This window comes from Lepidochelys kempii, chromosome 17 (assembly GCF_965140265.1).
Source record: "Lepidochelys kempii isolate rLepKem1 chromosome 17, rLepKem1.hap2, whole genome shotgun sequence".
Lineage (NCBI taxonomy): Eukaryota > Metazoa > Chordata > Testudines > Cheloniidae > Lepidochelys > Lepidochelys kempii.
Window position 1 is genome coordinate 9,434,826 of NC_133272.1, and position 16,872 is coordinate 9,451,697.

General features: G+C 39.7%; 1 protein-coding gene across 1 annotated transcript; it reads left to right on the forward strand.

Moving 5' to 3' along the window:
- The first annotated feature begins 1,443 nt into the window (after nt 1-1,443).
- WSB1 (WD repeat and SOCS box containing 1) lies at nt 1,444-14,830 on the forward strand. Its single transcript, XM_073315044.1, has 9 exons — nt 1,444-1,594; nt 4,686-4,854; nt 5,969-6,237; nt 7,295-7,426; nt 7,896-7,996; nt 10,244-10,416; nt 11,795-11,908; nt 12,916-13,023; nt 13,689-14,830. The coding sequence occupies exons 1-9, from the start codon at nt 1,555-1,557 to the stop codon at nt 13,846-13,848; spliced, it is 1,266 nt and encodes a 421-aa protein (XP_073171145.1). The 5' UTR covers nt 1,444-1,554; the 3' UTR covers nt 13,849-14,830.
- Nucleotides 14,831-16,872: the final 2,042 nt, after the last annotated feature.

The window sequence follows — 16,872 nt, forward strand, 5'->3', positions numbered from 1 at the left end:
GCAGTCACAAAGGATTAGAGCTAAAATATGAGCTGAGATTTAACAAAACAGTTTAGGAATATAAATTACATTAGGGAAAAAGCATTAGAGTAGAGTCACTTAATGGCAAGGACAGTAAATAGTGCAAGACGGAAGGCATCTTGTGAACCATCAGTACTGCTCTTGAGAGCTATGAAAAAGGGAGACATTATTCCAGTTATTGCTCTCCCTCAAGCAAACCAGAGAAAGGAGGGACAGCAAAACTGACAAAAAGTTAACCAGACAGAAAGAGGTATAGAAAGAAAGAGGTATACAAAGGGAATGTATAAGAAAGGACAGCAAGGGAGAAAAAAGAGTGAAGAAAGGTAATAACTGAATTTATAAATTAAAGACTAATTTGGCTGAGTTTAATTGAAAAGCAAGAGATGATTCTAGTTTTGTCTGGCTCCATAGAAACTCTACCCCTTTGATTCTCTGGTAGGATAAAAAGCACATCTCACTCAACCAATGAAACACAAGATAGTATTTCACCATCAGGGGAAAAAAGATCTCATTGGCGGAATGCACCTTGAGAGGAGGCCTCTGCCTGTTTAGCCTACCTTGGGCTTTTGTCCCTAAGTGGGACCTCTTTCCAATGTCCATTTGAACAAGGAAAACAATATTCAATTCCAGAAGCTGTTGTGAAAATTTAGCCCTTGAAATCTATTCCTCCAGGGACTGCTTGTCTAACTTCCCGACTTGCAGGTAAAGAAGGCTGCTTGCATGGAAAAAAAATTTACAGGTGCAAAATACAAGCCCAATTTCAGAGAATAGTTTGGGGCCATTTAAACAAGATGGCTTGTAAGACCACATTTCTCAGATTTTATTTGATTGTTCCTCGTTCAAATGTTCCTAACACGAGTCCTATCATGAACTATAATTTTATATTTGCATTACAAGCAGCCCCAATAAGGATCAGTTCCCCCTTGTATCAGGTGCTGTACATAACCCTAAGAAAACACAGTCCCTGTCCTGGAAGGTTTACAGTCTGGCCATGGTTCCTGCCCTAGCCAGGACTTATTTTCGTGTCAGCTTGTCCAAACTTTGGTTCTGTGCCTAGTTCTGTCCCTGGTCCAAGCCCTGGTCCTGCCCCTTGGTTCTGGTCCAAGCCCTGGTCTTACCCCGGATTCTAGCACAAACCCTGCACCTCATCCTGCCCTCAACTGCAACCCCCTGGTTCTGCCCAAGCTGTGGCTCTGCCCCGTACTCCCATACAGGACGCGTCGCGTCTCCCCCCATGGAACGGTTAAATGGTTTCAACCAGGGCCGCGGCCGCCCCGTACTCCCCGAGGTGGAGCTGCCTCACAGCAGCGAGGCGGGGATTGCGGGGGGTGCGCCACGGCGCTCGTGGCTCCGCCCCCTGGATGGGGCGTGGCCTGCAGGCCCTGGCCCCGCCCCTACACCACATCCCCGGACGCGGCGGCCATTTTGTCTCAGTGTCGGTCCTGCCTAGCGCAGCGGTGGTCGTTCGTGCGGTCGGTCAGTCCCGTAGCGCCCCGATCTCTGTCAGAGCCGGTCCGAAGGGCGGCTCCGTAGATGGCCAGCTTTCCCCCGAGTGTCAACGAGAAGCTCATCGGTGAGAGCCGGGGTGGAGGGAAGGTAGCGTCTGCGGGGTCGGGGCGGGAGGACTGCGAAGGGGGGAATGGGCGGGGTGGGGTACAGACGGGGAGGTGGGTATGGGGGGGAGATACTCTTGGGGGGGTGGGAGAAGTGGGTATGAGGGGGTCCTGGGGAGGTGGGCTGGGGGGTTGGGTTGAGTAGAGTGTGGCCACAGGTGGGGAGGTGGGAATGGGGTTGGGGGGAGTGTGGGGATGGGGGGGTCGTGGAGGAGGTGGGTTGGGGGGAGTGTGGGGATGGGGGGGTCGTGGAGGAGGTGGGTCGGGGGGGAGTGTGGGGATGGGGGGGTCGTGGAGGAGGTGGGTCGGGGGGGGAGTGTGGGGATGGGGGGGGTCGTGGAGGAGGTGGGTCGGGGGGGGAGTGTGGGGATGGGGGGGGTCGTGGAGGAGGTGGGTCGGGGGGAAGTGTGGGGATGGGGGGGTCGTGGAGGAGGTGGGTCGGGGGGAAGTGTGGGGATGGGGGGGTCGGGGGGGAGTGTGGGGATGGGGGGAGTGTGGGGATGGGGGGGTCGGGGGGGAGTGTGGGGATGGGGGGAGTGTGGGGATGGGGGGGTCGGGGGGGAGTGTGGGGATGGGGGGAGTGTGGGGATGGGGGGGTCGGGGGGGAGGTGGGTCGGGGGGGATGGGGGGGTCGTGGAGGAGGTGGGTCGGGGGGGGGAGTGTGGGGATGGGGGGGTCCTCCACTGGAGGGAAGCCAGTTAGTGAGGGGACTGGTTTCAGAGGGGTAGCCATGTTAGTCTGTATCAGAAAAAAACAAGGAGGAGTCCTTCTGGCACCTTAGAGACTAACAAATTTATTTGGGCATAAGCTTCCGTGAGCTAAAACCCACATCTGATGAAGTGGGTTTTAGCCCACGAAAGCTTATGCCCAAATAAATGTGGTAGTCTCTAAGGTGCCACAAAGACTCCTTGTTGTTTTAGTGAGGGGGGAATCTCTGGAGAGATTGGGGGGCATACAAGCATCCTTGATTCCACTAGGGTGAAATGTTGTTGGGTGGTGAGAGGGGCCTTGCCAAGAGTTTGAGAGTGGATGGTGAGATGGGGTGTGGATACCCAGGAGGAACCCAGGTGGTGTTGGCTATTAATAAGGTGTGAAGGTACTATAGGGTTCCAGCTATGTGGTTGCAAAAGATAAAAGCTATAAGCCTCCTTAGAATCTATAATGTGGTCTTTGTTTTGGGATGGTCCAGCCAGTGCCTATGGGGGCAAAGGTTTTGACCACATTATGGAGCATCTTGAGATGCCTTAGGGTGGAGGGGAGAGAGATACAGTATGTACTCCATGGCAGGGGGAGGGACACGTAGCTACAGAGGACTTTTTCAGACCATGCATGTCAACTCCTCCATTTAACTTGATGCGGCAGTCTTGATTGGCAAAGTCTTTGTCCTTGCCTTTTCAGTTTTGAAATAAGAGGTGGCTGGTAGTTGTGTGAAATCATAGAAATACAGATTTCAGTCAATGTATTAAGTAAAAAATGGATTGTTTGTCTGAAAACCTGGTTCTTTTTGTTAAAGCTATGTATTTCAGTCACTTGGTAAAAAAAAAAAAATGCGGCGTATATATAATAGTGCACATTTTATGTGAAGGTTTATTTTTGGTAATACAAAAAAAATCCCAACAAAACCTGCAGATAAGGATAGCAAGGGATTTCTAATGGGGGAAAAAAAGGATAATATATGAGATACTTTGTTTAGCTATTTTGGACACTTTCTACTGGTGATTTTTTAAAATAGTTCCTTTTTAAGACACAAAACAATGTATCAATACATATTTTCACTGTTACCAGTGTTGATTTCTTTTTTGGGAACAGTCAGTAGCTGCCATTGCATGTGTTGGGTTTCTCATGTACTCACAGAAACCCCTCCCTCCTGTATGAATACTGACAGCACGTGAGAAACCAGCCTGGGGCGGTTATCCCGTCATGAAGGGCAGGGCTGTTGCACAATTCCTTCCATTCATATTAGGAAGGCACAAGCTGGAGCAGCAATTGATATTGAAGTAGGAACGTTGTAAATCCATAACAAATACTTGCATGTTTAATAAACACTTTAAAAATTTCATCATAACCATGTGTGATATTTTTCTACCCCTTCCTTTTAAATTTGCATTTGTAAAAATGGACTTGATAAGCATCATTTTGTCCTCTTAAATCTGGCTGGTGTAATGAGGACAATAAAACTGCCCCTCCACTTAAATTGGAGCGAGAAGATATTCTTTGTTCGAGTCGAGTAAATAAGAATAAAAATATTTTTATTCTTCTGATTGCCTGATGCTAGGTTCTTCTGTTATACTCACTAGAAATGAGTAGAAAATTTGGTATAAAAATCTCTCTGTTGCCTGACAATACATCAGTGGTGGTGTTTTGTTTATGTGGGCTGATGAGACATAATGTAACTAACGTTGCACACACTTAATGTTAAATTAAAAATTTCACCAAGTAAATTTTCTATTCAGCTCTACTGAAAATATTTGCTTGAATTGCAGAGAGGCAAATTTTGGTGCTATCTGTAATGCTGGAGGTTAGAGTAGTTTAAATAATAGTTTCAACAGACTCCTAAATGACAGGTTTCAGAGTAACAGCCATGTTAGTCTGTATTCACAAAAAGAAAAGGAGTATTTGTGGCACCTTAGAGACTAACCAATTTATTTGAGCATAAGCTTTTGTATGCGTCCGGTGAAGTGAGCTGTAGCTCACGAAAGCTTATGCTCAAATAAATTGGTTAGTCTCTAAGGTGCCACAAGTACTCCTTTTCTTTTAGACTCATAAATGAGATTTCAGCTGGGTTCATATTAGCTTGAGATGTGGTTTTCCTGTTGGTTATTTAAGTACATTTTTGCTGTTTAATGACCTGAAGTTTTTGCAGTCGCTACTAAGGAAGACTTTAAATGAATTTATTGTGACACAGCCATTTTTCTAGCCAAAAATTACTTTAACTTGTGTCTGATTTAAAGCCAAAATATCAGCAGAAATATCTACATTGTTGGTAATAAGTTTAAAATATGCTGAATCTCTTGTTCACATTTTAAATGGGATTTCCTTTTTGTTTTTTAGCAAGATCACGTCCTATAGGAGAACTCTTAGCCCCAACATCTCCTTTTGATAAGAAGTGTGGACGTGAAAACTGGACTGTTGCCTTTGCACCTGATGGATCTTACTTTGCGTGGTCACAAGGACATCGCATAGTAAAGCTTGTTCCCTGGACTAAATGCTTTAATAACTTGTAAGATTAAAAATTGTGCTGTTTGATATCAAATTCACTTTCTCCTATTTCTTCATTTTGTAAAAGAAATGTGCGGTGACCTGCAAATAAATAAACATGATGGTGTGCTGTTTTTGCTTCTTTAAGATGTATAAATGAGAGATTGGTTTATTTGGGTTTTTAATCTATACGTTGTCTTGATTTTTATATAAATAGGAGGAGTGTATGGACAAAGCGAGAACTAGTGATACCACAAGTGAAAGACAGACTTGTGCAATGAGAGAGGAAGTGATTTTAAACGTGTACTTTTTAACACTAGATCAACTTCCTGAAACACTCAGAGAGAAGCTCTTTTAAAAGATTCAGATAGCCTACCTCTTCAGTTGAGGACTGAGAACTCCCACTCCAGTTCTTTGCTTCTCCAACAACATCAGGAAACATGACCTTATATTCTTGACATCTCTCAGCTTAAAAAACAAGCAGAATATTGTCAGCATTTTTTTCAGCACATCGTAAAAAAAACAGCACATTTTTGTTTCATTTGCAGGTCGCTTTTATGTCCATCTGGAAGTTGGTAAATTACATCTTTGATTGACAGCTGCATATCCCTGTATAGCAAATGCATTTTCTCTGCACTGTGCTCAGTTTATTAAGTCTAGTGTGCAGGCTTATCTCTTACTAGGATTTTTCTAATTAAATGTGTTTTGAAGGGCGTATTGGTGAGTTGTAGCAGAACAGAAAGGATCCCTTCCTGCCCCATCTTTTATATAAAAAAACAATTCAAATACTTAACTGTAATATAAATTCAGATTCTCACTAAAATTTTCAGTTTAAGTATAGCATTTAAAATGTTCTTTCATGAAGGGTTAAAGAAGCTAACTGCTCCGTACAGAGGCAGAATTAGGCAACTCAAATTTATTGTTGTAATGAGAAGAGTTTGCCATATCTGAAAACCACCTTCACAACTGAGGAACAAGGGACAGTCATTTTAAAATCTTAAGTGAAGGTATTAATTTTAGATACAGTGGCAATATGTACATTATGACTGCCCATAGATTTATTGAAATAAAATACTCAGTTAATTATGTTTATAGAGTAAAGCTTATTCTTTCTAAAATTCTGACTTGTTTTACAGCTTGTTGCATGGCACAAAGAATGTTGCAAATTCAGTCAATACAAGACTGTCAAGAGAGAACAGTGATGGTGGTCAAAAAAATAAGCCTTGTGAGCATATAATAGACTGTGGTGATATAGTCTGGAGTCTTGCTTTTGGGTCTTCAGTGCCTGAAAAACAGAGTCGCTGTGTGAATATAGAATGGCATCGGTTCAAATTTGGGCAAGATCAGCTTCTGCTTGCAACTGGCTTGAACAACGGGCGCATCAAAATATGGGATGTATACACAGGTACAGGAGCTTGTTCAAATGTATGTCTTGCCATTGTCATTTAACAATGCAGCATTGTAGCTCTATCATAAACTAGAATAACTAGATTCTAAATCTATTGGTTTATGAATGCTAATTTGAAAAGTGCAGTTAAAGTGAACTAACTTAGGCCTAAAAATAGAAGGGACTGTTGCAACTACAATTGTACAAAAGAAATGGTTTGAAAAGAGAAATGGTTTAGTTTGCGCTTCAGCGTCTCCAGGCTAAGATGGCAGGTTACATACCAAACCACCACTGTCTTGTTATTGCTTTGTGAAATCTCACCTGAAATGGACTTCAGAAGTGTCATTTGGGTGTGGCGGAGAACGGGGCAGCATAGGGAAAGAAATACTAGTTTAGTCCTCGGTCCATAAAAGTATGTGAGTATGTGCTTGACTTGAGGCTCTTGAATTTTTTTTTAAAGCAAAACACAGCATTCCAGGTAGGGAAGAGTTTTCTTTAGTACTTTGGTTATGGGGAAGGTTTTTTGGTGGTAATTGTTTCCCCCACTTTTTTTTAATAAGCAATACTAATCTGGTTAAGATAGGCTGACAGTCCTAACCTTTGAAGCTGCAAGGGAGAAGGGGATCCTGCAATCTAATTTGTAATTACCATTATATTGGGCCGCAACTAATTCCTGGTCACTGAGCAATGACATTACTTAATGAATATTAGGGAAGTTGCTATTGGAAAAACTTGCTATTTGAAGTTAAGAAGAAAACCATGCATTCATCTAAAGTTAAAAGGTAATTCACTTAGATTAGTTCTCAGACATTTAATCTTGTTAGTGTATAGATTTTAGAAGTTTAGCTTTTCCAGACCTAGTCAGAGTTGAAAGATTAAATACATCTTATCGCTATGAAGTATGTATACAAGATTAATTTCTTTGCATATTTTAGATATATCTGTGCTCTAGCCAGTCTCCAAAAGTAGACAAGGAGGAAGGAATTTTATCTTTAAGCTTTGTTTGTGGGCATTTAATTTGAGTAAAAGAACTGCTATGCACTTTCTCTTAATTGGTATCGTTCTTGTGCAACAGGAAAACTCCTCCTTAACCTGATGGACCATACTGAAGTGGTCAGAGATTTAACTTTTGCCCCAGATGGCAGCCTGATATTAGTATCTGCATCGAGAGACAAAACGCTGAGAGTGTGGGACCTGAAAGATGATGGTACAGTTTTATTTGGTGGTGGTTTTTTTTTTGAAAATTCACCTGTTGGGAGAGCATAGAGTAATCTTTCTGCAGTTGTCAGCAGTAATATCCATGTATATTTTGGATTTTTAAATCTTTATTGACCTCAGCCCCCTTCTAGTAATCATTTAATCTTCATCCCATATAGTGCAGACTATATTTACCCCTCGGCAAGGAGCATGTATTTGAGGTTCAGCAGCCCTTTACAGTGGTATGTGTGCTGACCCTGCTGGTCAAGGTACAGAGTTCTGAGGCCATTTCAATATGGCAGGTAACTTTTATACAGCCAGAGTCTCTTTAAAACAAAAAAGCAGTTTAGAACAACCGTACAGTGTCTCTTCCAAAAAATCTCTTGCATAAAATGTTAAATAAAACTGGATTTGGACTATTCCTGGGGGTTACTAATCTGGAACTAATACTCCTAGTTTTGCCATTTTTTTCTTTGCAGGAAATATGATGAAGGTATTAAGAGGGCACCAGAATTGGGTGTATGGCTGTGCTTTTTCTCCAGACTCTTCCATTCTGTGTTCCGTTGGAGCCAGTAAAGCAGTATGTGTCAGAGTTTCTTGTTCCTAAGTTTATACTTGAATTGTGCATATAATCACTTTAAATCTAAGTAACAAATAAAGCTTGTGCTCGGTGTCATGAACTTCTAATGTTTTTATGATGATGCAAGAAGTTGCATGAAAGAAATTGAAGTAAACTACCTAAGATGCCTTCATATACTGATTTATGAACTGAGAACTTGCACTGCTTTTAGTTGGAGAAACTTTAAGCATCCTTTGAAGTAGCTTGCACATCTGCATCTGTTCATAAAATAAAAACCAAGGAAAGTAAAACGTGTAGTGTTAAGAATGGAAGATTTAGGCTAACGTTTTCATCAAATTATCTTGCTGTTGATTTTATCCTTTCTATTTCCTGCTCAATTAAAAGGACTTTTCAAAGTCTGAGCTGGTCATGGTCTCTTCTACTGAACAAAAATGTTTCTACATATTCTCAAATACAACTAGCACTCATATGTCTAAAACATCTAGAATGAAGAACAGCATATTGGTTCTGTTTCCATCTGTATTCTAATGTCCTGCTAGAGAACTGAAAGCAGTGCAGGTAAAGCACGTTTTACAATAAACTGCTCTTCTTGGCACTGAAAATCTGAGTGTAAAATAGAGGAAAGGGAAAAGACTAGTATATACTTTCTATTAATAGTATACTAAAGTTAATTGATTAGCAAAACCATAATTAATGTGAACATTGAAGACTAGTAGCTAGGATAATTGTTAGAATGCATTTTATATTTAAAAAAAAAAAGTTTGGTAAATTAACAGTTCAGATTTGATAGAGAACAGTTTAGTCCTTTAAAATAGAACAGATGTGGATGTATTCATTGATATTTTTAGGCTGTGTGTTTTCCATAAGCTTCTTGCTTTCCCTGTCACAGGTGGTGGCAGCAATATTGGTGTGATTGAGGTTAAGCTGGCACCACTCACACAGGCGCACAATGGTGTTAGCTGGGCAGAAAGAGTGGCATCTCTGGCTACCAGGCTGGGGGCGAACTTTACCATAGGACGAAGTAACCTTGCATTCGACTGCAAGGTGTACTGTACGTACGCAGGTGCTGGTTGATGTCCACTTTCTGCTTTTTTCTTTCTTTCTTTTTATTTTTTTAATTTTCACAGCAGTGAAACCCATTGACTCCTAAAACTTAAATTTTATTTTCCAGTTTTATGGAATGTTGGGGTCTTACTAGTGAAACTGGTCAACATGATACTTCTGACTGACTTAAAAATGGTTTCATTTTAGTAAAGTGTGTGAGGCACTAATACTATTTTCTTTGGTTAAACTTAAGTTGTTTGCATTTTATCTGTCTGAGATATTGTTAGTATTTAATCTGCAAGTAAAATTGTACGGGGCGGGGGGGCCGGGGAGACCTAAAGAGCACTAACAGGGACAGATTTAATATATAGTTTTATACCCATAAATCGTTAGCCTATTTTCTGTAACATTACATTAAAACATAGTAGAGCCTTCATATTAAGATATTCTGCACAGTCTTCAGTGCAGTTTTATATGATGTAGAACTGCATGTAAAATCCCCCCAAATTAGAATTATACTCATACTTTACCAATTTCTGTAGTAAGATTTACAGTAAGCTGGGTAAATCACAATACTCAAATGTTTATTTGTTGATATGATAAAACTTAAGATGCATAAACTTTTTTTAATAATGTGGTTAGACTTCCTTGTTATGTTGCCAAAGACATTTCTTTTGGCTGTGAAAATTCTCTTTGCTTGCAGTATCTGTTTCTCTTCCTAGGCTGAAGTTGGTGATCCAAGCGTATTGTAAACAAGTGATCTTAAACTCAAAGGGGATGCCACTGGAGTAACAATATGTTAACCTTACTTTTTCTGTCTGTATATTTCTTAAAATTTTGGTAGTTACTGAAAAGAGGGGACTGTAGTGCTTAACCCTATTTATTTCTGTGTATTTTAATAAAATAGTTTCGTAATACATGGATTTCAGTAAAACTACGTGGTTAAATTGCATTGCCTTTCTTATATTTTGGCTTATTTTTTAAATAACATTTAACAAACTTAAGTTAGAATTTGCATGTCTGCTTTAATATTTTTAAAAACTGATTTTAATCAGAGTATGACACGAGCATATTTCTTAATTGTAGTAATTTATAATGCTTGATTTAATATAATCCTAAGTAAAACTAGCAGACAGTTAAGAAATGTAAATGCTGCACTGGGTATCTGAGCAAAAGCTATAACATTAGCTTTTCTAATTTCAGGTTTTTCTTTGGGATATGGATAAGTACTCCATGATTCGTAAACTAGAAGGACATCACAATGATGTTGTAGCTTGTGAGTTTTCCCCTGATGGAGCTTTACTGGCTACTGCATCTTACGATACTCGAGTTTATGTCTGGGATCCCCATATTGGAGTTATTTTAATGGAATTTGGGTAAGCAGAGTATTTAAATGTGTTCATTTTTAGTTCCCTCCTGGAATTTACAAAAGGATCTGACCACAGTTTATACCTAATGAAAATGCAAGGAGTGACAAAGTTATGGAATTGTTGCATGCTTGGATTTAATAAGATACGATGTCAAATAACTAACTCGGTTAAAGTTTTATTTATTTAAGACAATCAGGCAATACTTTAATATAGCACTATCCTGGAAGGAAACATAGTTCCAGCTCTCTGTAACTGGAGAAGTAGTGACAGCATATTTCAATTCACATCTAGAAGGGAAGAGTTTTGGGGAAGTTAGTTATAGGATGTGAGACACAGATTTCAAATCCAGTCATCATTACTGACAGCTGTGGCAACCAGCAATTCCTAATAAGTTAAAAATATCTTTCAATGGGTTATTTCATTCATCACAAAATATCTGCAATAATAAATACCTTTATCGGTCACAGAATGTAATTGGATCATAAGCACCCCTTATCAATTACCCTGTCTTGTTTATTATAATGTACTTCTGTAGACATCCTTCATTAGTTGAGAAGGGTCCCTTCCTGGACAACTGGACTTTTACGAACTGAGAGGAGCAGGGAATAATTAGATAGAGCCCACTACTTGATTAAGTTGCTGAGCATTGGTCACACACTCAATTCAGTTTAAGAACAGACACTGAGGCCTTAGAATCCAGACACACTTTGGCTAATACAGCACGGATTCTGGGAGTATTCAATAAACAAAGAATTGAGTTTAACATACACAAATCATAACCGGTTAATCTTTTCTAACAGAATTGCTAAAATGGTTCAAGATCTTATAAAAATCTAAGGTATGCCCGTTAATTGGAAAGAGAATGCAGGGGAGTGGACTAGATGAACTCTTGAGTTCCCTCCCAGTTCCATGATTCTTATTTGGTTTGCTTGACTAGTAAATGAGAAAAAAACTCAGCTTTGGACAGTAGAAGGTGAGAGAAGTACCATATTGGCACCAAATAGTAAGATTTTAGTCCCTGGGAGAAAACTGCTCTATCTCGTAGTTATTAAATTCCCCTGTTTTAAAATGTGGAAGATTATTTTTGAGATGAACAATTAGCTCGAAACTCAGTTCTGGGAGAGTACTTCCTCTGTAATTGAAAATGCGTAATTCAAGACTTTGGTGCTTTAAAGCCTATTAGTGGAAGTGTCTTCAGTATATAACTAATACTGTGGTGTCCTTTGTAGAGCTCTGCAGCAGTATCTCTTAATTCATACTACAGAGACAAATGTAAAAAAAAAAAAACAAAAAAAACTCTTGAGGTCTATCATGGATCATGCTAACAGAAACTCCTACATAGTTTTCAGTGGTTATGCTGTTAACTGAGCCTGTCTGTCTACAGGCATCTGTTTCCTGCTCCGACTCCAATATTTGCTGGGGGAGCGAATGACAGATGGGTGAGATCTGTGTCTTTTAGTTATGATGGACTGCATATTGCAAGCCTTGCTGATGATAAGTAAGTATGAGGAAAGAGTTGTCAGACTCTTGCTTCTTCCCAGTAATTAAAAATTCCTTGTACTACGCACAACTTACTTTTTTAAACTGAGAACTGTGACTGACTGCTAGTACCAATGCATTGCTGTCTGAATGATGGTTTACAATGATGTTGTAAAACTGTCTCCCATAGCCATATAAAATAAACAAGAGATGGTGTACAGGGTAGATGACTTAAATAGCATTATAAATATACAAACAGATCTGTAAAAGGGTGGAGAAATAAAGGCCCTCTATTTGGCTTGATTTCAATAAATCATTGAAATAGCGTGCTTCTGTGTCTGGTTGAATGATGTTTTTTCGAGAAAAAATGAACCACTATGGTTACTTGGGTCATCCTGTTTTACTTTTGTACTTGTGTATGGTTTTGTTAATGATGACTGACACAGTCAATTTTTAAAATAGACGATTTTGAAGATAGGAAAGGCATCCTGTCGAAGACAAGAAAACACTTTACCTTGTTTTGGTAGCTTGCTAAAATGAATACTGAGAACTCCTAGCAGAAAAAACAACTGCTAGAGTTTTGAGACTCAGTCTACTCTTTCAGATCATTTGGCTGCAGTAACTTAATTTTTTTTGCGTGCTGTTACTTAGTCTGTAGTGTCTATTGCAAACTCTTCAAACGATAGTCACTTACTTTATATTTCTTTAGAATTGGTATCTGTGTGATGCACAAATATAAAGTTATATTTGACTATATCAGTGGCTTTCAACCTGTGGTCCATGGACCCCTGGGGATCTGCAGACTGTTCAAGATTTCCAAAGGAGTCCATGCCTCCATTTGAAATTTTTTAGGGGTCTGCAAATGAAAGGTTGAAAACCACTGGACTACATGACAGCAGGTGAAGACAGTACATTATAAATACCTACATATATTTTTCTTTCTCAGGTTAACACTTCATAAATTATTGTACTGCATTAAAGAAATTGGTTACTGTGCCTTTAACAGCTGACTTTTTTTCCTTCCAGAATGGTGAGGTTCTGGAGTATCGAAGAAGATTATCCTGTACAGGTTGCACCTTTGAACAATGGGCTTTGCTGTGCCTTTTCTACTGATGGCAGTGTTCTAGCTGCTGGGCAAGTATACCGCTAATAAATCCTACATAACGCTTATGCAGTTAGTAGTCATCCTCAAAGGACTTTGCAAATGTTAACTAACAGTTCTAGCTTCCTCATTTCTAAATGCCATTTTGTTGCTTTTGATTGTTTGAAGGAGGGATCAGAGCTTAGTCAAGCAAGCCTTGAGTTCAACACCACCAAGAGTTTAACAAGCATAGTCTCACTTTATTTCTCTTTAGTATTTAGGGAATGATCAAGCAAGCCACAATTGTGGGTCTGACCCATATACACTGCAACAGCACAGTGCAAGTGCTGTGAAAGCCCTTTAGCCATCCAGGGTAGAATTCTCCTTGTGCAAGTACGGCACTAGGCAGCCCTGCACAGGCCCTTTGAATTCCCTCGCATACTGCACTGCTATATCTAGTCTGAGCAGCTCGGTGTCTGCTGCCACCATAGCTTGAGAGAGACCTGAGTGAGATCTGCTGAGTGCTTTTTCAGCCCCAGCCCAAAATCCCAGGAGCAGAGCATGCAATCTCAACTATGCTATCTAACATCTGGAGTTAGAGAACAAATAGTTTGGAGGAGAGGATTTCTCTGGCCTTCTCCCAACTATCGAAGTATAAGGGTGTGCAATTCTGAAAGTAATTCTGTGGAATAATTGACTTTTGTGTGTTTGTGTGCAGAACGCATGATGGAAGCGTGTACTTCTGGGCAACTCCAAAACACGTGTCCAGTCTTCAACACTTGTGTCGCATGGTGATTAGAAGAGTGATGCCTACTAGCCAAGTCAGGAACCTGCCTGTCCCTTCAAAAGTGATGGAGTTTCTTTCCTACCTGACTTAAAAAAAAAATCCAAAAAACTCCAAATCCCTTGCATGTGACCAGTCTGCTGAAAATGGTAAAATTACTGGTACATTTTTACAACCTTCAAGCTTCAAACTCTACAAGTTTTCAAGATCTATTTAAATTTGGTACATCTAAAAAAATTGTCCTGCATTTTGACAATGGAGTTTTTAATATTTATAGAAAAATACAGTAGAAGTATTTCTGAAGTTCTCAAGACAATTTTCTAAAATCTAACTGTGAAAACATGTACATATGTAGATGTGTAAGCAGCTATGTGTTATCAGTGGACCTTTTAAATTGCTTTTCTGAGTCAGTGTACATCGTGTATATATTGTTTCTGTAGATCCATCAGTGCTGTAAAGCAGAAGGATAGCTATTATTCTGGGACACTGAGTTAGACAAATATTGATTTAAAGAAGCTTAACTGCTTTGTACGTACATACATTAGTTGGGGTTCAGGATGCTGATCCACAGATACAAAATTGTTTATTTTGTGGGGAGATACAGCTTAGTTTTCATTAGTGCTGATGTGTGGTTAAGAGAAGTAAGTTGAGTGAGGGATGGATTAGATAGAATATAAGTCCGGAACATCACTTCAATTAGCAAACATGTTTGTCATCTAAAGCAGGCCTAATTTTTGCAACAACAAAGGTTAAATTTAAACTCTGGGTTGTGATTAAGAAAAATATCCTTTAAATTTCTGAAATCTAACTACTGTATTGTTGCCTGGTATATTGTCTGTAATATGTGAAGTTTACAGACTTGTATTATTCTGTGACCCTAGAATATCTCTTGAGGGGGTGATATTGGATAACTGCCAAAGATAAGCAAAATGTTTGCTTCTGCCTTCTGTTATTTATCTGTACCGCAGATATAAAGAATGTATGCATTGCATAAAATGCCTGATTATATATATATATATATATATTTTTTTTGTTTTTTTATTAAAGACTTGTACAAAAACCTCACTTTTCTGAAACCATGATGTCTGGTGCCTTTTTTGTATGCAAGGAGGTGTTGGTTATGAAAATAATTAAGTAGTTTTAGTGGAAATCTGTTAAACTATATTGTGATAATACTCTAAACCCTCAAGGGCATAGTACAGTGCATATAATGAAAGAGGGTTGGTAGTGTTAAACCACATGTCAGTATATCTGAAAGTATTGAAGTTTCTCAAAAGACCTTCCAAAGGTATGAAAGATACTCTTAGGACATGTGTACACCATACTTTTGTTGGCATAGCTGTGCTGACTAAAGGTCCTAGTGTACATGCAGTTTTACTGGCATAGGGGTGGCTTGGGGGCTGGAATAAACTCTACTAGTAACAGTGGTCTGTAAGTGATAGGATTAAAATTACTTATCGACAGAGTAGCAGAATTGCTCAATTATTGCACAATTACTGTACTGGGGTGTTAACTTCCAGCTCATGGCAATTTAAGGAAGAACAGTTTGATTACAAGACATCTGTACTGACTATAAGTGTTTGCAGTTCTAGTCTCTGTATCTTCTGTAATGGGATTTAGGGAACTGACCTATTGTAAGCCATTTACCTACATGGATGGGTGATAGAGGCAACTAGTAGAAAACAGCAAAAATGGTCCAAATGTATAGGAAAAGGTAAATTTTACTAGCTCGCTGGATTTTCAAAGGAATTGGCTGAATATGCTTTTTTTTTAAAGGTAACCTCTAGGCCTGATCACTTTAATCCAGTGTTTTTCAAACGCGGATCCGACCCAAAAGAGGTGTCACGAGGCTGTTGTAGGGGAGTCATGAGATCACAAAAAATATTGCCATGGGGAGGAGAGGTACAGTAGCTGCTGCCCTCCGGCCACCCAGCTCTGAAGGGAGAATGCCGCCAGCTGCAGCGCAGAAGTAAGGGTGGCAATACCATGGGTATGCTCTTATGAATAAGTACGGTAATTCGCTATCACTTTTTGGGGGTGGGGGGGGTCATCAGTCTGAAATACTTTCAAAGGGAAGACCTAGGAAAAAAAGTTTGAGAAGCCCTGCCTTAGTCAAATTAACATATCTACTACAAACCTATCGGCACTCACCCAGCCAGCTACTGAGAACTGTGCCGTCACACACTCTGATGACCTATTTGGCTTGTGTCCTAGTTCAAGTCCCATACTTTTGCATGCCACTCAAAACCGTTTTAGAGGATTTGAAGAAATCCAACTAGAAAAGGCCTTAACTCAGAAGGTATCGGAGCCTATTGTTTTATGTACTCATAATCTTCCAATCCCAATACGTTCTGAATTCCAAAGTCAGAGAGAAATATCCGATGAAGTGAGCTGTAGCTCACAAAAGCTTATGCTCAGATAAATTGGTTAGTCTCTAAGGTGCCACAAGTCCTCCTTCTCTTTTTGCGGATACAGACTAACACGGCTGCTACTCTGAGACTTTTTTAGGTACCACAATTTAAAAAAAAAAAAAAAAAAATCAAACAATCTTAATGTAGTTGAAATGTTTGGGGTTTTTTTGGTCCTATAAGTGCTACTATGTCAAATTTGCCAGTCAAGGTCTACCAGGTTATTCTTACATTTTAAAAACTAACTTAAATGATGTAACTAGTTTAGATGGAGACAGTTATGCTCATTCTATGGAGAAGTACACAATTCCATTAACATCATGGTGCCAAACAAAATTGGTCAACCAATCATACGAGAGTAAAATACCTGTCAGCCGGACTTAATTGTACTGAATAAGTCGACTCTGAACTAATGAAATAGCAGCAGCTTTCTGAACAGTAATACAGTGACCATCTGTTGCTCTACTCCACCTGCATTTTTGTTTTGTTTACTGCAATTTCAATTAATCTAAAGCAAACAATACGAAGTAGGGGGCCTATAGCATCGGGTCTTGTGCCAAAATTCAAATGACAGGTTACTGGGGTTGCTGAAGACATTTGAGGTACAGAGCCTTTCTCCAGGAAAGATGTGACTTAGGTCTTTTGTAACCTACCAGTGTTAACACCTGGTAGCTGCTCCTATGGTCTATGTGAATTGAGTTGTTCATCTC

What these genes read in the sequence shown, in the direction of transcription:
- WSB1 (XM_073315044.1), top strand. Translation starts at nt 1,555, where the DNA reads ATGGCCAGCTTTCCCCCGAGTGTCAACGAGAAGCTCATCG. An exon ending in GTGGGACCTGAAAGATGATG is followed by an intron (nt 7,427 to 7,895) that starts GTACAGTTTTAT and finishes TTTTCTTTGCAG; the next exon opens with GAAATATGATGAAGGTATTA. An exon ending in CCGTTGGAGCCAGTAAAGCA is followed by an intron (nt 7,997 to 10,243) that starts GTATGTGTCAGA and finishes TTCTAATTTCAG; the next exon opens with GTTTTTCTTTGGGATATGGA.